Here is a 19,558-nt window from a genome sequence, read left to right on the forward strand (position 1 = left end):
TGTTCCTTTTGCTTAGAGAGCACATATAAAATAGTTTTGTGTTCAATGATACTCAAAACGCACATATATGTATTGGTGCTCAATGAAAATGAAAAGGACACAGATCAATTGTGTTCTTAGCCCACTTTTCTTGTAGTGAATAATCGGTGCAGAGATGAAGCTGGTCTCTTCAGACCAAACCAAAACCACCACCAAACAGGTCATAATCATGAAGGGTGGCCTTAGAACCATGCCTTTTATCATTTGTAAGCTCTCTTATCTGGCCAGATCATTCTCTGTGCAGGATGTTCATAAAGAACGGATATACGATTCATAGCCGGACTACTTTTGCGGTATCCCTAGTTTTGAGCATAACTTTACTTTTTGAGAATAACTTTACTTTTTGAGAGTCAACTTAAGGTTTATGTGAATTTTTTTTGTGTGCAGTAAAAGAGGCATTCGAAAAGGTTGCAAGCTATGGTCTTCATGCTCATATGATCTTGTACTTGGTATTTGGATATCACTTGGACGCCGCTACTGGAGCTGGTAACTTGTTCTTGTGGTCAGCCATGTTGAATTGTACGCCTATCATCGGAGCTTTTCTCTCCGATTCTCTCTGGGGTCTGTTTCATGTGATTTCTTTGGGAACAATCGTTAGCCTATTTGTAAGCAAAGTTTGCCCTAATTCTCCATGGAATTACGTTACGTTGTCAAATATGTTACGTGCACAAAAAAATTAATCATGTGAAGTTCACGAATCCGCTTGTTATCGACGAACCTCAACATGCTCCTGGACCTGGTTATGCCGTATAGGGAGGAAAGGGTGCCCGGAAGATGGAAGAGCCCAATTGAAGTGAAAAGATTACACGTTTGCATTACATTGTATGTCCAATAATTCCACAAGCACGGCCACATCGTTACGACCCGTAGAAATACAAATGTGTTCCAGCAATCACAGCTCAAGTCATGCTTATCTTCGCCTAACTCGGCATCATGTCAGTCGGATCCGGTGGCATCAAACCGTGTTCCTTGGCCTCTGGTGCCGATCAACGGGACAATCCAGACAACCCGAAGAACGAAAGGCGCTTGCGGAGCTTCTTCAGTTGGTATTATGCTTCAGTTAGAGTGTCAGTCATGCTTGCAGCGACAGTCATAGTTTATATTCAGGTTCAACTTGGTTGGGTTGTATGGTTTTGAGTCCCTGTAGAGCTCATGTTCTTGTCCACTGTTCTCTTCTTCTTGGGATCTTCCCCTTATGTTCAAGTTCGTCCAAACAATCTCTACTGGGTTTTTTCAAGTGATAGCTGCCGCTTGGAAAGAAAAAAAAACAAACACTTGGCGTTGCCACCATAGAACTTTGATGCACGGTAAAGTCCCAAAGGCTAAAAGTTTGTTGCCCCGACGGATAAATTAAGGCATAGGAAAATAAATTACATTATTTTCTTGAAATACCATCGTATATATACGTACTTAATTGTATCTCTTAGCTATCGTATTTTATTCCTTAAGCTATGCATAAAAACACAAAAAATCCGAAAAAAAACTTTGTATCTCCGTATAAATCATCATATATTTATTACTGGATTTATATAACCTGAGCCTATTACATATAACGTCGTGTAGAAAAAAAAAAGGAACTCCCCAAATCTACATATGATATTACATTAGAGCATCTTTAATGGACTCGAGCTCCCAATTTAGAGAGGAATTGAAAAAATTATTTTCAAATCACACTTTATATCCACCTAGTGATATTTCGTTGTGCAAGAACACAACTCTATAAACCAATTGTAATGTACCATGTTTTAAGCACTCTAATAAATTTCTTCTTAAACCACTCAATACTACGGTCCGTTGATATTCTTCTTTACTTGGAAGTGAGAGATCTTAGGTGAATCTCATGGACAAATTCAATACCAAATAAGTTACTTATTGTAGGACTTAGCCAAACTTCCTATCTTTTTAATATAAGAATATCAATATACTCAAACAAAAAAAATCTCCTTAAGATAATAAGGATTCTCCGGCTCCTAAATTTAAGGAGAGAAAGAAGCTGCTATCATTAATTACCAATATCTAAAAATTATTTTAAGTGATCTTCAACGAAAAATTTCTGGTACTGTTTACTTTAACGAAAAACCACATTTTTACACTAAAAAGTCAATCGTGGTACTATTCATTTTATCATTTATTTTGTCTTTGTAGTTAAAACTCAAAATTTTCAAATCATTTTCATTAGTTTTTTTTATTTTAAAGTAAAATTATTTTCCTATATATTAGTCTACCGACCAATACATTAACGTACGGTAAATACGTTGCACGTAAATCTTTCTCTACCCAATACAAAGAAAATAAAAATAAAAATAAAAACCGGACCCCAAAATATTTATCAAATCCAATTGAGAAAGTCACTGAAGTCCATCACACTCTACTCCCTAGTAGTCCCTATATAAAAGGCTCTATTAATCCTGTACAACAACTGCGTACCCTTTTCACTCATCCTCCACCGGACAATCAACGAATTCTAACCGCAGATCAAAAGCTATGGCTCCGATTGCAGTCGGCGATGTTATTCCGGACGGCACTCTCGCCTACTTCGACGAGGAGGACAAGGTCCAATCCGTCAGCATCCACTCCCTCGCTACCGGCAAAAAAGTCATCCTCTTCGGTGTCCCCGGTGCCTTCACCCCCACTTGCAGGTAAAGCTCGAATCTTTCGATCTCCGAACTTTCGGGATATAGAATTTTCTGCCAAACCCTACCCACTGTTTGGTTCCCGGGAAAATGGTAGGAAAATGTTATATAAAATTAGCCCCACGTTGGTAAAGTTGCTTGCTTTGGTGTGAATTTGTTACTTGTGAAGTGGACGGTTTAGATTGGTGACTGGTTTGAATCGGACGATTGTAGATTTTCTGAATGATAATTAATTATTTTGCTGAGAATTTGAGGTCGGTTTTATGCTGTGGTTGTGCAGTTTGAAGCATGTGCCTGGATTCATTGAGAAAGCAGACGAGCTTAAATCGAAGGGTGTTGAGAAAATTCTCTGTCTTAGCGGTATTAGTTCTCACTTAGTTGTATTTTCTGTTAATTTCAGTTTACTTGAACCTTTCAAGGTTTATTATTTGAATTTGATTGAGGTGTGAGCTCATGAACTAACCCGAAAACAGAAAATCCCTTTTGCCCTTTCGTTCTGTTGATCATGGATTGTACGTGTGATTGTGATTTGGTTTGCTAGATCATATGATAAATGCCATTAACTTTTTTGAGAGTTGTATGTGGGATACAAGAGATTAAGGATAATGCTAACTTTAGTGATCAAAGAACTTGCTTGCAAGAGGCTTGTAGCTCGATTAGTTCGATTCCACCCTCCCCATATAGTTAGGAAAATGCTTCCTTGTGTATACCAAGAGTGATTACTTAAGTATTCCTAAATATTTGATCGATCATCGTCTGTTGGGGTGGAACGTCAATTGCATTTCGTAGTCAGTGCAAGTAAATCTACAGCTGACTTGCAGTTTGCTTGTTCTTAGTTGTTCCGCATTGGACACAAACACACCTTCATGACATAAGATTCGATTAGTTGGTCTTCTTGCTATTACCCTCCCCTTGTCGCTGTATGCATTGCTGGTATATTGTAGTTACTTGATGTGGTGTTGTACAGAGGCTACTATATCAGCTCGCGAATGATAGCTTGTATGGTCTATCAATTGCTCATGAGAATACCATGTGAATTTGTCCGCCGAACATATTTGTTTTCATGCTTACTTGTGGTGTACCCTTTGATTGATCATTTGAAAATGTTGCTGAATCAGATATCGAACTTAAGGCTTTGATTTGTGTTTGCAGTGAATGATCCCTTTGTGATGAAGGCTTGGTCAAAAACATACCCCGATAACAAAGATGTTCTTTTCCTTGCTGATGGCTCAGCGAAATACACCCGTGATCTCGGCCTGGAGCTAGACCTTTCAGAGAAAGGGCTCGGAATTCGTTCTAAGAGGTTTGCTCTCTTGATCGAAGACCTCAAGGTGAAGGCCGCAAATATCGAGAGTGGGGGAGAATTTACCATCTCCAGCGCCGATGACATCCTCAAGGCTCTCTGAATATTTACATTCCCTCACCCCCAGTTTGCTCCCTCTTGTATCTGAGACTTGAGCTTCCCTATATGTATCGTCTCTGGCCATTTTAGTCGGGTGACATTTTATATCTATGTGGATCTTCAAATCTTCTGTTTAGTAGTGTGTAATGAAAATAAGGGAGCTATTTTGTGATATATGAGGAAGGATATTTAAATGATGATAAAGGATTTTACAGCTTTTTGTGAAAAATAGATTCTTCCAGAATCCATAGTGGAGGGTTGAACATTGTTTTCCGCCTCTTTGAGGAGGATTTATATGACATGGAGGTGTCAAGGTGATTATATCTCAAGCGTGAATGGAGGGTTGAACATTGTTTTCATCCCGTTTTTGAGGAGGATTTATATGACATGAAGACGTCAATGTGACTATGTCTCAAGCGTGAACGGAGGGTTGAACATTGTTTTCACCCCGTTTTTTGGGAGGATTTATATGATGGTGTCTCAAACTTTTGAAGCATAGATTAGCCCAAATCAAGGAATGAGATTCCACCCCCTTGATCACATGATTAAGCATGTTTATATTATATATTAGAATGAGTTGAAATGAATATTGGAGTTATTCTAATTTTTTAATTTTTATGTGTGTTTATGAACGCCTCGGTGTTTAAACTACTCTAGTTACTAGTTCGTATGGGTTTACAACACACTATGAAATTAAATAATATTAAATACTCGAAAAATAAATGATTAGATTGATTATAAGAGTACTCGATCTCAGATTCTCAGTTGCATTCTTTCTCCACTATACCGACTTCTCTCATTTTAAGTAAATAAACATGTTTAAGTATTGAGGTTGAAGGAGAGGAAACATATATTCGACAATATTAACAAGGATTTTTCTTGCATCCATCAAAGCATAAATTACATCGAATTATTGCTGTTAGATTATTGATTCCTGAAGAAATTGAGAATCCGTCATAAAACTAATTGATAAAATGGAAAGTAGTTCAACTTAATTTTAAGCACATGCAAACTCTCTCTTCCTATCAATGTGGAATTTATTCTCAACACGCCTCCTCATATGTGACAAATTTTTTAGCCTAACATGTGGATAATACAAATTAGGTGACATGGATTACGTATGACCGTTGAGTTTCACGCATAAGATGAGACAACTTGCTCAAATACCACAAAAAAAAATTGAAATTTCTTTGCTCTATTTGCTTCAATACATTGTCATAAACCAGAACATCGTAGAATTTTTATATTAACAAATGAGCCAAATGAACATTATGAAAATGGTGATTTTTGGAGTTGGGTGATTGTTGTGTCTACAGCTCCATCCACTTTTTAGAGCAAGTCCACCCCTAAGGACTTTGTGCCAGCACCCAGCGCATTTATCCACTCAATTAAACAGTAATAGACCCCAGTAAACAGTAATAGGCCAAAGCATCTCCACCGCTAAAAATACGCTGGCACCCAGTCTATCTAATATTATATTATTTTATTCATATCAATTAATATTTTATCATTTATTTTATTTTTTATTTTTTCTTCTTTCTTCCTTTCCCTCTCCGATCCTTTCTTTCTCTCTCTCTCTCTCTCTCTCCCTCCCTCTCTCTCTCTTTTCCAGCTCACTCCCGTGAGCTCACCTTCTCCTTCCTCTTCAAAACCTTCCATTTCTGCACGCCATCCACCCTTGCATCTCCGACGCCATCCCCCTGCATCTCCGACGCCGTCCACCCCTGCATCTCCGACGCCGTCCACCCCTGCATCTCCGACGCCGTCGACGCCGTCCTCCTGCATCTCCACACCTCCGACGCCGTCGCTTCGTCCTCCCGTCGTTCTCCCTCCGTGGTTCCTTCCCTCGCGACATCCTCTCCCGCCTCGACCAGCTCCGCTCCTCAGCCTCCACAACAACTCCCTCTCTGACGTCATATGCCCTCCGACGTCACACTGACGTCAGATAGGCCGGTCCCAAGGTCTGTCGATTTTAGGCCGGCCTGTGGACTGGCTTGGGCTGGGTGCCAGTCGATTTCACAGGCTGGAGTGAATTGACAGGGTGCCAGCCTGGTTTTTTGACTGGGTGCTGGGCTCTCTTCTTCCCGGTGGAATTGCTCTTAAAGCGCCATGAATCTGTCAAAATAAAGTCAACATTTGTACAAACAATGCAGGATCACCTAAGAAACCCCAAACACTTGGCAACTTGTCAAATAATCATCATTCAAAAAATGCTTAGATTTAGGTTACCAATTGAAAGAATAAATAACCTAAGAAAAATATACTTTATTTTATAAAACATTTTTAGTAAAAAAAAAATAGTGTTGACTTGATTGCAAATATTTATATTTAAGTTGAAGAGGTGATTAATTAATTAAATATTTGAGTTTCATAAGAAAATAAATAAAAATAAATAAATTTGAGATGCGTGACAAATCGAAAGCAACGGTCGGCAATCAAGCATGTGGATTTATATTTATAATAATCGTTCCAGGCGTTGCACGTCTATCACATAATGGCAATTAGCAAAGATGAAAAAAATGTTATAGATTCTATGACAGTTTAAATTATCTGAATAATTATAAATTAGGGAGTTTTAACGAAAAACTCACGGTACTATTCACTTTAACGAAAAACCACATTTTTACATTAAAAAGTCAAACATGGTACTATTCATTTTATCCTTTATTTTATCCTTATCATTAAAATTCAAAGTTTTCAAACACTTTACATTAGTTTTCCTTATAAATTAACCAAGTATTTTAACATAACAGGAAAAGACAGAAAATTAAAATATATAAAGCTCCCTTCAACTGTTGTTCTATTTCTACGTGGCAAACATGACAAAACATTGAAAAAAATCTTATTGTTTACGATTTATTAAATGAAGCTGACTATATGAATTATAAAATGTTTATATTCGATTTTGTGCCAAATCTTCTCTCATAGAATAATTTCAAAAAATACTTTGGTTTTTTATACACTTACTAAAAAATGTCAATAAACAAGGGAAAATTTTGGGAAACACCCAAAAAAATTAAACCCAAAAAAAAGTTTAGCTATAGTAATGCAAGCCATTTTATTGTTTGTTGTAATCTGAAATACAGTTTTGTTCGAAAATTATTATTAGTACTCGAAATAAGTTTAAATACGATATAGCCGTTTTATTGTTCTTTTTGAGACATCAATGAAACTTAAGCTTTGGGCAATTTGATGAATAAAAATACTTTAACCACTAAAGTTGTATTAAAAGACAATAGAAAACAATTTTAAAACAAAATTATGCCTTTTTTCAATCTTTTGAAAATCCAAATTACTTTCCAGTATCTAAAAGCACAGAAATGCAGATGATGAAACTGTAACAAAGTTTGCATTTTTACAGGTTTACCATTGGAAGTTCATTTCCTGCCATGAATGTGACTGCAAGTTGGAAACCAGCAAAGAAAATGGAGGGGCCCCTTATTCAGTAAATTCAAAAAATATTTCTGTTGGATTTGAAAATTGTCCTTAGAGGGACTCAAAAAGTAGAGCTATAGACCGTTTGAGTCGTTTGACCACAGGCAACACATCTCTCTCTCTCTCTCTCTCTCTCCCCTAACTTTCTCTCTCTTAAATTTTAAATCTTTCTTCTTGAAATTAGAAGAAGGACTTGGCTTCTATATCATCTCACACCTCAACAAAAGGTCAGACAATGTTCTGAGCTCTCGTTCTACTACTTCTGCTTCTTGTTCTTCCACCGCTTCTTCTGTTCAGCTTTTTGTTTAAGCTCAACTTTTAAAAGCTCATTTCACATTTACATGTGTATGTCCTAGAACTAGAAGTGCTTTTGGCTCAAGTGCTTAATTACCTACAAGCTAGCTGGTGTTAATTTCAAGTTTTGGGGTTGAGAGAATGAGTGTTTCTAAGTTCATTAAATGTGTCACTGTTGGTGATGGAGCTGTTGGGAAGACCTGTATGCTCATTTGTTACACCAGCAACAAGTTTCCCACTGTGAGTCTTGCAACCTTAAATATCCACCTAAAAAATGCTCTTTGTTTCCTTTGTTTTTTTAATTTTTTGAATATTTCGTGGGATTTCTGTCATAGATCAAGCTAAAAACTAAACAGAAAATAAAAATTACATCCTTTATATTTTTGTGGCAGGATTATGTACCAACAGTTTTTGACAATTTTAGTGCAAATGTTGCTGTTGATGGGAACATAGTGAACCTGGGGCTATGGGACACTGCAGGTAAATTTTGTGTTTTCCTTGCACTAAATTTTGCATACGATAGACGTTTCCCCACCCTCACAAAGTGGGTTCCGTCACCTTCTTAAAGCGGGGAGCCTTGTTGGCTTGGGGTTGCCCTCCTTTTACACTTTTAGTGTTGCTGATTTCTGGGATTCAGAGTTTGGATATTGGATTTTTGGTTTTTTTTTTTTTGAGTTTTTACAGATTACCCTTTATTGTATTTTGATTTTTAAAGGCCAGGAGGATTACAGCAGGTTGAGGCCACTGAGTTATAGAGGTGCAGACATATTTGTGTTAGCTTTCTCCTTAATTAGTAGGGCAAGCTATGAGAATGTTCTTAAGAAGGTACTGATTCCATGGCTGATTATTCATTTGTGCTGACATAGATGCTTGGATTTGATGTTTTACTGACTAAGATACATACATTCTGGTATATTTTCGCAGTGGATGCCGGAACTTCGTAGGTTTGCTCCCAATGTTCCGATTGTTCTTGTTGGGACAAAGCTAGGTAAGCCAACAACGTGGCGATTTTGTTTCTTCGATAGTTTGTTAGGGCGTCTTTTAGGAGTATAATTTATCAGCATTTTTGCTTATATATTTCTCTGTGTTTAAGATCTTCGTGAGGACATGGGGTACCTAGCTGATCATATGGGATCATCCAACATCATAACTTCTGCTCAGGTAATTGTTTCCGTTTGTTTCGGTTCTTCAAGATTGTTGTTTCGATAAAGCATTTGTGTTCATGTGGAAGTGTCTAATTATGCTTAGTATGCAGGGAGAGGAGCTGAGAAAGCAAGTAGGTGCTGCAGCTTATATCGAGTGCAGCTCGAAGACTCAGCAGGTAGACAACTTAGAAGAATATAATTAAAATTCCAGGGATATTTCATGCCTAATGTTGTCAGTGACACAATTATTTTACCGAGCGTGATAAATTAGTATATGTTCTTGCTTGAAAAAGAATGCTTATTGATAAACCCTGCTTGAATTTGATTAGAATGTCAAAGCTGTTTTCGATACTGCCATTAAGGTTGTTCTTCAACCTCCGAGAAGGAAGGATGTGGCTCAGAAGAAAAGGCACCGGAGATCTGCTTGCTTAATTGCGTAAGTACTGCTTTCATTCTGTGGTGTTTTATGTTACCCCAATAGTTTATGTTCAACTCAAGGAATAATAACACGATGAGGTTTAGCCGTTCACACAATGACAATAGTTTCATAAACCAAATCACAAAATCTTATTCGTTTTTGCAAATCACAAAATCTTACTTGAGTCGAGGATCTTGAACTCCGCCCTCTGCTTACAGATCGATATGTATCACTAGATAAACATGTCATCAGCGAAGTGAAAACGAGAAAAGAAACCAAACACCAACAGGACAAAATGGTTAGAATATGTGTCCTTCGATTCATTCAATGTTTGCTAGCTGTGGTCCAAGGAGGTCATATGGCGAACTAATTAGGGATGAACGTAACTATGCTGTCATATCCAGATATAGCCAAGTAATTCCTCGATTAAAATTTTGAAACGAAAGCGAAAACTTTATGATTGAGCTGTCTCTGTTGACAGGTTCTGCATTAGTTGACAAATTTAGGATGTACATTGTTGTTGCATAGCGCTCATCCTTATAATCGTTAACCTGGAACATCGAAAGTGACTAGGCATAGAAGATGTGAAATGGTGTTGAGACTTGAGAATGACTACTAAATCGTTGTCCTCTCCATTGATGGGGTGACCCGAGGGAAGAGTTTATGATCGGTCTTATGGTAATCGTTTTCTTGAACTTTAAACGCAATTTACTGACATTTGGTGTACTAACAAAACATATTGCTCTTCCTGATTGCAGAAGCATTGTGTGTGGAGGCTGTGATGTCTAGGACGAAGCCAAAGAATGCTAACCGCCTGCGGTTTGGAACATAACGTTGTTTTTTAGCAGTTGCTCTTGCGGGTTTCCTGGCTTAATCCTTACAGGCCATATATTCTTATGTGTGTATTGTATGTTCAAGTATCGTTAAATTAAACCGAAACATGTTTGTTTTGATTTCGCCAACTGAAAGGAGTGGGAAATGGAGGGAATTGTTCATTCTCTCCGGTATTGCTACCAAGAAAATATTTTGTTCTTCTGTTTAAGTGGCTCTGATTTACCCGCTAAATTTCACTGATTAGCACACATCTAGCCGTTTAATTCAGCAATGTATGTATGCATACATCGACGCACTCTAGAATTTTCGTCCTGAAAGACCCTAATGAATGAGGACAGAAAGAATTAGATGGATGAGTAAATGGCTGTCAGGTAGAGAAATTAAATGCAGTGGTCCTCTGTGATGGTTTTGTGGAAACAATGCACCTGCACAAATCTGCTATCCACCCACATGATTTTAGCTTTCCAGTCACAGCTTCACCTGCAATGAGAGACACTAGGACCAAGGATGCCTTTTTGGTCTTGGGAAGTTTTACAAAAGGGTAATGCTAGAGAGGCTGCATTTTAAAATTACATTTTGTAAATTACATGATGTGGTTGTTGACGGTTGATTTAGTTTTTCCCATGAATTTGTAAGGAGCTACTAATTTTCTCGTAAACTTTAATTTTAGCCAATTACCCCTTCTGAACTTTCATAATTAGCCAATTTCCTCATTGAGCTTTAATTTTAACCCATTACCTTTTGAACTTTTGCAATTGGTCAATTTTTTTCTTGAGCTTTAATTTTATAATTGCAAAAATATAATTTTGTCTCTAATATGGACAAAAAATTGTTTTTTTTCCTTCTTATCTTCCGCTAGTTCACTCCGTACACTTTTTGTTTGTATTAGAGCATCTCCAAAGGAGATGTCAAAATCCTAGGTGGAATGCCACTGTACATATTTGACATAAAAAATCTCTCCAACCCAAATGTTATTTGCTGACTGGATTTGAAGGCTTAGTGCTCTGATGTCAAATCATTAAATTTAGCTAATTATTCTTCTGAAGTTTTATAATTAGCCAATTTCATCATTGAACTTTAATTTTAACCCATTACCTCGTGAACTTTTGCAATTGGTCAATTTCCTTCTTGAGCTTGAATTTTATAATTGCAAAAAGAGAATTTTGTCTCTAATGTGGACAAAAAAAGTGTTTTTTTTCCTTCTTATCTTCCGCTGGTTCACTCCGGACACTTTTTGTTTGTATTAGAGCATCTCCAAAGAAGATGTCAAAATCCTAGGTGGAATGCCACTGTACATATTTGACATCAAAAGTTTCTCCAACCGAAATGTTATTTGCTGACTGGATTTGAAGGGTTAGTGATTTGATGTCTTTTTAATTCATTTTAATAGTGGGTCCCTTATTCCACTAACATTTCAACAAATAAAAATTTTGTTTCAATATTTTTTTAATAATTACAATAATTTAACGCTCTATTTAAATAATAAAATAATATTTGACAATTCGGTTTGAGAAGTACAAAATTTGACATAAGACTTCAGATTGCCACATCAGTCATCCATTGTAATTTGACTCTTATAATTTGACATTTTCTTTGGAGATGATCTTAAAGGATTTAGGGGGAATCAAAGTTCATGGAGGAAATTGGCCAATTATAAAAGTTCAAAAGGCTAATCGGCTAAAATTAAAATCCAGAAGAAATTGGCAGCTCCTACATGTTATGGGAGAAAACCGACCGTTACCTCTTCATTTTTAACTCATTGTGTTCCGGATTTAAGCTCTCACTACTTAGTGTAATAAGATTAGGAAAGTGTTATTGGCATTCCAAAAATCTCATTATACACTCTTCACAAGTGTATTTTTCTTTCCAAATATAGAAAGTTTGGAGTGTAGAATGAGATTTTTGGAGTGCTAATAACAATTCTCTAAGATTAATGCTAGAGACTAAATTTGTATTGGACTAAATTTTGTAAACTAAATGACATGTAATGTAAGTTGATGATTAGATTATTACATAAGAGAAATACCACCAAACCGTAGTACTGAGTGACCATTTAGTTTTTAAGTTTAATTTATAAATTAGTCTTCTTAGCAATACACGTATAATAATATCGGTTGTAATAAAAAAAAATATTCTTCTTTGTCACGTGCGGACCTCCCGTTTCAGGAAAAGAAGGAAAAAAAACTTCGCACGTGTTTGCTCGCGCATCTCTTCATCTTCTTCTCCCTCTCCTCCGTCCCTGTCTCTCTCTGCTTCTCGCTCGCCCGATTAATATGGACTCTCCACCAGCGAAGAGCTGGAGCATCCACAGCCGACCCGAAATCATCGCAAAGTACAAGATCCTGGAGCGGGTCGGATCCGGAGCCTACTCCGATGTCTACAGAGCCATCCGCCTCTCCGACAACCTCACCGTCGCGCTCAAGGAGGTCCACGACTACCAGTCGGCGTTCCGAGAAATTGAGGCCCTCCAGGCCCTCCACAGCTGCCCCAACGTCATCGTTTTGTACGAATACTTTTGGCGCGAGGACGAGGACGCCGTGCTTGTCCTCGAATTCCTGACCACTGACCTCGCCACTGTGATCAAAAGCGCCAAGAAACAGGAGGGTGGGATTGGGAGCGGCGAGGTCAAGCGGTGGATGCTGCAAATCCTATCGGGGGTTGACTCGTGTCATCGGAATATGGTGGTCCACCGCGATTTGAAGCCCTGTAATTTGTTGATTGGGGACGATGGAGTTCTCAAGCTGGCGGATTTTGGTCAGGTAATTTCGAATTTTTGTGGGTTTTTTTGTTGAATTTTGTTTACATCAGCAGAAAAATGGGAAATTTTGGTTTAAAAATTATAAATTTATACATGTAGCGGATTAAATTTGGTGGGAGCTGCTTTGGATTGTCAGTTTATAATGTATATTTATTAAATTTATCGATTTTGGTTGAAAGATTGGAACTTTTACATGAAATTTTACAGCGGCGGAGGGATTTCAATCAAAATTTTCATAGATTTTGACCGACTTTGAATTATGAGATTATTTGATCGGATGAAATGAAAGCACAGATTAATTCGTTTTGATATATCATTGGATCGAAATTTTCGTGTTCCAGCATTTGTTGAACGTAAAGTTTAAGGAAGCTTATCACATTGTCCTTTGTAGTTTAGAAGGGTTTGGAATAATTTGTTCAACAAGCCAGTGGCTGCAGAAGATTAGCATCTTTTATTTGTAGTCAAGATTTATATTTCCGGCTTTATGCTACTACTTTTCCGTATTTGGTTTTGATTCGTACCCTGTTTAATTTTACATGTCAACAACATTGAATTGTTTGTGTTATGTGTCGTGTTTTGATGTTTAGGCTAGGATACTCTTGGAGGCGGGATATGTTCCTGATGAAAACCCACACCTGTATGAACGAAGCGCTCCCAGTCAGAGTGCCTTTCAGCCACCTGAAGCGATTCCCGAAAAAGATGAGTCATGGGAAGAAGGGTACAGAGCTCAAGAACAGGGAACTATGAGCAAAGAGGAATATTTTCGAGTGTTAGATGAGGTCAAGGCAAAAGGTTTGGATAAAGATACAAACGTTCCTGATGGAGATACATCTTGTATAGCAACATGTACAGCGAGCGACGTAGACGATGATCTTTTCAGGGGTTCGTATTCTTATGAGGCAGAGGGCGGAAATGACAGAAATGGAGCTCTGACATCCTGTGTTGGGACTCGATGGTTCAGAGCGCCGGAACTACTCTACGGATCCATAGACTATGGTTTAGAGATAGATCTATGGTCGTTGGGCTGCATTTTTGCCGAGCTTTTGACGCTAGAGCCACTTTTTCCTGGAACTGCTGATATCGACCAGCTCAGCAGAATCATCAGTGTTCTGGGCAACTTAACTGAGGAGGCGTGGCCGGGGTGTCTTAAACTGCCTGATTACAGGATAATATCGTTCAATAAAGTAGAAAATCCAGTCGGCATAGAGGCCTGCCTGACCAACTGTTCCCCTGCCGAAGTCTCTCTGGTGAAGAAACTTATTTGTTACGACCCAGCTAAGAGAGCTACGGCTATGGAGCTCCTGCAGGACAAGTATTTCAGTGAAGAGCCTCTTCCAGTTCCTCTATCCGAGCTGCGCGTCCCTGAGACCAAAGATATGGGTTCCGCCTCTCCTGGTGACTGGCCCGATTATGAAGATATGGGTTCCGACTCTGATTTTGACGACTTTCGCCCTGTAAATACTACCTCAACTGGTTCTCACATTCAGTCTTTTTGAGTTCGAAGGATTGTGATGCCATCGTTTGCTACGTTATTTATTGCGTAAAGCTTTCGGGGAACGCATTTTTAAGGTAATCTAAATCTACCGATTTCAGGCATGTTGGAGTGTGGTTGTAAAAGGAACCAGGGATTTGTTGTGGATTACTGTTTCTGGCCTTTGTATTTAAACCAAAGGCTCAGATATTATGAAATATATCCACAATTTTACTCAATTTTTCACTTGTTTGAGGTTTTATTCTGTGAATCCCTTCCTCTTAACCCCCAAGCCCAAGGTGACTTGTAGAATGTGAAGAATTGTTCCATATCGAGAAGTTGGGTCACTCCTCTTGTCGCCAATTGATTTTAGGTGAAACCTCAAGAGGACAAGCCGGACTGGCACACAACCCGGTCTGCCCTGGCATACCCACATATTACACGTTTACTTGGCGAGAATAGAAATTGAAATCATTATGATTCTTCATTCCCAAGCATTTACAGGTTGAAATCATTTCGATTCCCGACTTGCCCTGTATTTTACTCCCTTGTTCCGTTCCGTTCCTCGATTTATGACTTTCCCCATTCCAAGTAAACGTGCCAATGGTCTTATGAACTAGGACATGCCCACAGAAGTTGCACTGGAAAAGGAAGACAGTGCCTAGTAAAAAACAAAAGTCGGACGATACGAAGTTTCTTAAATTCAGCATGAATGGGAAAACGGTAAGAAAATATAAAGCAAAACTAATGAAAATGACTTGAAAACTTTGAGTTTTAACGATAAGGACAAAATAAAAGGTAAAATGAATAGTTCAAGGATTGACCTTTTAGTGTAAAAATGTAATTTTTCGTTAAAGTGAACAGTACCAGAAGTTTTTCGTTAAAGTTTCCAAAATATAACCATACTTTTCCTTTCTTCCTTTTAAGTAAAAGAACTATCTTCTCGACAGTGAAGTTCGCAAAACTGTTTTCCCAAAAGGTTTATTGTTCCCTTCAACAAATAAACAAAAGTACAAGTTCATATGGGAGAAACAAAACAATGGAACAAAACTAAAGATCTATAGCCGGCTTACCGCACCGGCTGCTGGTTGTAGTGATTCTTCTCTTTCTTCTTCGCTGCAGCTAGCCTAGCATTCCTGGCAGCAGCTTCACTCGAAGCAGCTCGGGCGGCCACATCCATCTCTTTGCTTGATTTCTTCTTCTTCATGGACGCCACTTTCTTCAGCCGCTCTTTAACATCACCAGTAGATGCATCTTCTCCCTTCTCTGTCCCAGCATTTTCATCCGTTGCTGCACTTCCACCATTTGTGCCATCAGGCTGGTCCTGGGGTTCTTTCGGCTCCTTCGCTGACTTGTCCTTCTTTTTCTTCTTTTTTGCACCTTTGCTCTCCCCAGTGACATTCTCCTTCTTGTCCACATCGCCATTTAGATTCTCTGCTTTCTTCTCTTGGGCAATACCTGCATGCAAAGGTATGGTCAAAATGCAGCTCGTGTAAAAAATACAAAAAACTAATTGATTTGGAAGATGTCAAACGCAGTGAGATACAATCAACTGAATATTCTCAATGCGTCCCTAAGGAGGAATGAAGGTTTTTTTTCACTCCGTGAAAACTTGAGCATGTTTAGCATAGTATTTAAGGTTCTGGAAACAGAAACTCAGTTTGCATCAGTACTAATGTAAAAACTCAAACGATAGATACAAGCATTAATGCTACAAATAAATGGCACGCAGAAACTTATCCATATAAAGCTACATACCATTGGAGTCATCTTGGCCACTGGTCTCGGTCTTGGTAGGGTATCCTAGCTCAGCAAGAACTGCTTCAAGTTCTTCAAGCCCCTTCTTCTTCAGTTCCTTCTTAGAAAGCTGCCTTTCTGTCTCCTTAGGGGCTGGAGAGGGTTCAGGGAGCTTCTTAACTGGCTCAGTTTCGACCGAGGCTTCAAGTTCATTTTCATGTTCCTCGTCAACGTCATCAACTTCATCAAGACCTTCCTCCTCACTTTCACTTTCCTGGAAATCGGTACATATATATAAGAATTCCACAATATAACCAGAGGAATAGTACTCAAATGATTTTCGAGGTTGAAAAAAATGACATCTCCGTTGTATGAAGTTGACTTTCAAATAAGACAATAATTGTTACAGCTAAATAGAGAAGCATCAGTACCCTTAAACACGCACGCACAAAACTCGTTTGGATGTTTTTCAGCCATAAAAGCAATGTTTTCCAATTATCAACAAAAGTTTTGGCATTATGCTTTTCAAATACCGATCTACTTTACACCTAAGGTTTATACATTTGATAGTAAGGATGCATCATAAGCATGAAATGATATTATAGTTCATTGTTTCAAAGAGTGGTTGCCCAAAATCCACCAAACACAAACAAATCAGGGCCTTTTGAATCATAGTCACCTGATTGGCTCCGTCCACCACAAAATCAATCAGCAATCAAGACCAAGCTTTCTTTAGAAATCTGGGATATACACTGGGGTTCCACAATGAAACTGCCTAAGCTACTTACAAGGAATCACTTAGTCTCATAAATATGTTTTGATAATGGAACATCAATTCATTCTCTAATGTATGCACCAAAAAATACCATAATGAAACCAACAAAAGAACAAATTTAGGATCCCCTAAACGAGAATCATTCCAATGAGACGCATGTCCACGTGTGGATGTGGTTTTTATCTCGTGACAACAACAGGAAGAAAACTATCAATTGGTCAGCCACATCTAGTATAATATGACAATCTATGCATGCTGAAAGAACACAGATCATGGATAACCATGGATACCAACAGATGAGATATAGCTACTTCCTAACGGAACAATAAACTCAATTCCCACAAGTCAAGATGGCGAAAAGACAATCAATTGTCTCCGCAAAAGCCAAAAAATAAACCATTTCATAGCATCAAAGATGCGGTGACTTAACACGCGTGGGCAAAGCAGAGTAGATTTTAACCGTTACATAGATTGCAGTGACGATTGGGATTCAAAAGATCTCATTTTCTAACGTGCGGTGACTTAACACGACCTTAAAGGATTTGCACCCTCTATAAAAGATGCGGTGCCTTAACACTTGTAGGAAAAACATAGCAGATTTCAGTCCATTACAGAGAAAGCAGTAACTACTACCGTTAAAACATCTGCATCTACTACCGTTAAAATAAATGATTGACAGGACGATCCAAATTAGACAAGGATTCCACAAAATCCACAGATATGAACATTCAATAAATTCCGTAACTCCTACCAAATCTTATCATCTAAAACCTTTCACTAAACATCACCTCATTCATTCCAAAAGTAGAATAAAAAACTACCAAATCCTATTGCTTCAACGAAAATCGGTGATATCACAAGCAAAACCACAGCGTTCATATTCACCTATCCCCTCATCAATTAATACACACAAACAAAAAAAAAAATACCTCCTTCTACAGTTTACTACATCATGAGTAAAAACCGATCATATCCAAAAACACATTTCTGCACACACATATACAATACAAGCTTTCCCAATTTAGCACTATCCGAAAACAAGATCACAAAAAACAAAAAAACAAAAACAAAAAAGCTCATAAAATATACCAATTCACCGACGGTCTCCGCATGCTCGGCTTCGAGCTCGCTCTCCTTCACCGCCTTCGAATCCTCGCCGGCCCAACCCATTTCCGGCGGAGCTGTAGTTGCATAGTAGTCATCATCGTCCTCGTCATCCACATCGGCCCACGACTTCGCGATAAGGGGCGCCGGCGCCCAAAACACCTCCTTCTCCGCCTCCCCGGAGTTCTGAGCTGCGTCGCCCCCTTTCGAGCTCTTCGACGAGCTCTTATCGCCCTTCTTCTTCTTCTTCAAGCTCCCGAGCGCCGCGAAAACATTGGTTCTGTTCAGGACCACCGACTCGTCCTTCCTGCCCGCCATTTCTCACCACCCGCCGCAAAGTCCAGACGGCAGAATTATCCGCGTCGCCAAACGGCGAATTTTCGGTGAAGTTACGGTTCTGGTCACGGAGCTCAGGCGGGGTGCGAGGGGCACAATCGGAAATGATGGAGGGAAAAGTATTAGGGTTTTGACAGGGATTTTCGATTCGGAGATTGGAGTTTTGAGGTTGGTGAGGATCCGAGAGAGGGACGAGCTCGAAACGACGCGTTTTGGTGAGCTCGGCTGATGAGTGAAAGTCTCAGGATTTTCAACCCGAACGGGCAGACGGCGTACGAATCTGTGATGGGCTTTTTATATACAAATCTAGTACTTGGGTGTGAGTGAATCCTAGCCGTCGGATGCGTTAGTGATTAAGAATTTGTTGTGCGGTCAGGATGGGTTTGTTTGTGGGGCCTGGTGGGCTTGGATTTTTGTAAGAGGTGGGTCTTTTTCGTGTGTGTTGAGGGAGTGGTCAGGATAAGAGAGGCATGTGGCCTCCATGCATATGATTTGGACGCGCTTTCCTCAGTGTAACCGATGTATCGATTTTTATTTTGTGGATAACCAATTACAAACACAAATAAAATTTATTTTCGAAATTTATTGCTCAAAAAAATTAATATTATTTTTATAGAACGATGTTCCAAATTAATTTAATTTACAAGAAAATAAAAATAGTAAACTCAATACTATATGACCTCTGTTAGCACTCAAAGTTAACTATATCTACTGTATTGCTTGGATTCTATTGATTGCAAGACTGAAATAATGCTTGGCTAATATATGAACTCTTTCTCTCTTTGGTTGTCTGACCTCAATATAGGAGGTTCTCACCCCTTTATATAGCACTCAATGAACCCCTCAACCATGGATCTTCCTTATTTGGCATTTAATGCGCCACCTATGTAGACTAGCATACTGACACCTTTTCACCTATCAACCAGACATTCGGCGATGACGTGACATATGTTCAGCCGAAATGGTGCGTTATGTTAGAATGATGCAGGCCGAGCATTCTTCTTAGCCTTGGTTTTCCCACTTTGCCTCTTGAGCGCCATTCCGACTACCATTACGTCCCATCCTAGGTCTCTATCACTGACTTGGGGCTAGGGTTTAGGGGATACATCACATGTACAATTTGGTTACGCCATGTGGTGTGCGTGAGTCTCAAGTGACAATATCTTTGTTGATAAAG

At 38.8% G+C, this 19,558-nt stretch overlaps 4 protein-coding genes and 1 pseudogene across 5 annotated transcripts; 4 read left to right on the forward strand and 1 right to left on the reverse strand.

The window, feature by feature from the left end:
* Positions 1 to 154: 154 nt before the first annotated feature.
* On the forward strand, positions 155 to 1,332 carry LOC126588026 (protein NRT1/ PTR FAMILY 1.2-like; annotated as a pseudogene).
* Positions 1,333 to 2,475: 1,143 nt separating this feature from the next.
* LOC126595344 (peroxiredoxin-2-like) lies at positions 2,476 to 4,303 on the forward strand. The gene is made up of 3 exons (XM_050261672.1): positions 2,476 to 2,678; positions 2,953 to 3,032; positions 3,825 to 4,303. Exons 1-3 carry the CDS (start codon positions 2,524 to 2,526, stop codon positions 4,076 to 4,078), a joined length of 489 nt encoding a protein of 162 aa, XP_050117629.1. The 5' UTR covers positions 2,476 to 2,523; the 3' UTR covers positions 4,079 to 4,303.
* A 3,299-nt stretch (positions 4,304 to 7,602) lies between these two features.
* LOC126595332 (rac-like GTP-binding protein ARAC7) lies at positions 7,603 to 10,388 on the forward strand. 2 transcript variants are annotated; one of them, XM_050261666.1, is made up of 9 exons: positions 7,603 to 7,736; positions 7,866 to 8,043; positions 8,196 to 8,283; positions 8,519 to 8,628; positions 8,728 to 8,791; positions 8,897 to 8,964; positions 9,059 to 9,124; positions 9,278 to 9,384; positions 10,125 to 10,388. In XM_050261666.1, the coding sequence occupies exons 2-9, from the start codon at positions 7,945 to 7,947 to the stop codon at positions 10,153 to 10,155; spliced, it is 633 nt and encodes a 210-aa protein (XP_050117623.1). In that variant the 5' UTR covers positions 7,603 to 7,736; positions 7,866 to 7,944; the 3' UTR covers positions 10,156 to 10,388. The 2 variants fall into 2 exon arrangements, with proteins under 2 accessions (XP_050117623.1, XP_050117620.1); XM_050261663.1 differs by having other exon boundaries at positions 7,612 to 8,043.
* A 1,974-nt stretch (positions 10,389 to 12,362) lies between these two features.
* On the forward strand, positions 12,363 to 14,668 carry LOC126595278 (cyclin-dependent kinase F-1-like). Its single transcript, XM_050261627.1, has 2 exons — positions 12,363 to 12,959; positions 13,546 to 14,668. The coding sequence occupies exons 1-2, from the start codon at positions 12,474 to 12,476 to the stop codon at positions 14,452 to 14,454; spliced, it is 1,395 nt and encodes a 464-aa protein (XP_050117584.1). The 5' UTR covers positions 12,363 to 12,473; the 3' UTR covers positions 14,455 to 14,668.
* A 634-nt stretch (positions 14,669 to 15,302) lies between these two features.
* LOC126595273 (uncharacterized) lies at positions 15,303 to 18,658 on the reverse strand. Its single transcript, XM_050261625.1, has 3 exons — positions 18,031 to 18,658; positions 16,188 to 16,440; positions 15,303 to 15,887 (listed from the first exon to the last, which is right to left on the reverse strand). Exons 1-3 carry the CDS (start codon positions 18,361 to 18,363, stop codon positions 15,499 to 15,501), a joined length of 975 nt encoding a protein of 324 aa, XP_050117582.1. The 5' UTR covers positions 18,364 to 18,658; the 3' UTR covers positions 15,303 to 15,498.
* Positions 18,659 to 19,558: the final 900 nt, after the last annotated feature.

Source organism: Malus sylvestris, chromosome 2 (genome assembly GCF_916048215.2).
Source record: "Malus sylvestris chromosome 2, drMalSylv7.2, whole genome shotgun sequence".
Lineage (NCBI taxonomy): Eukaryota > Viridiplantae > Streptophyta > Magnoliopsida > Rosales > Rosaceae > Malus > Malus sylvestris.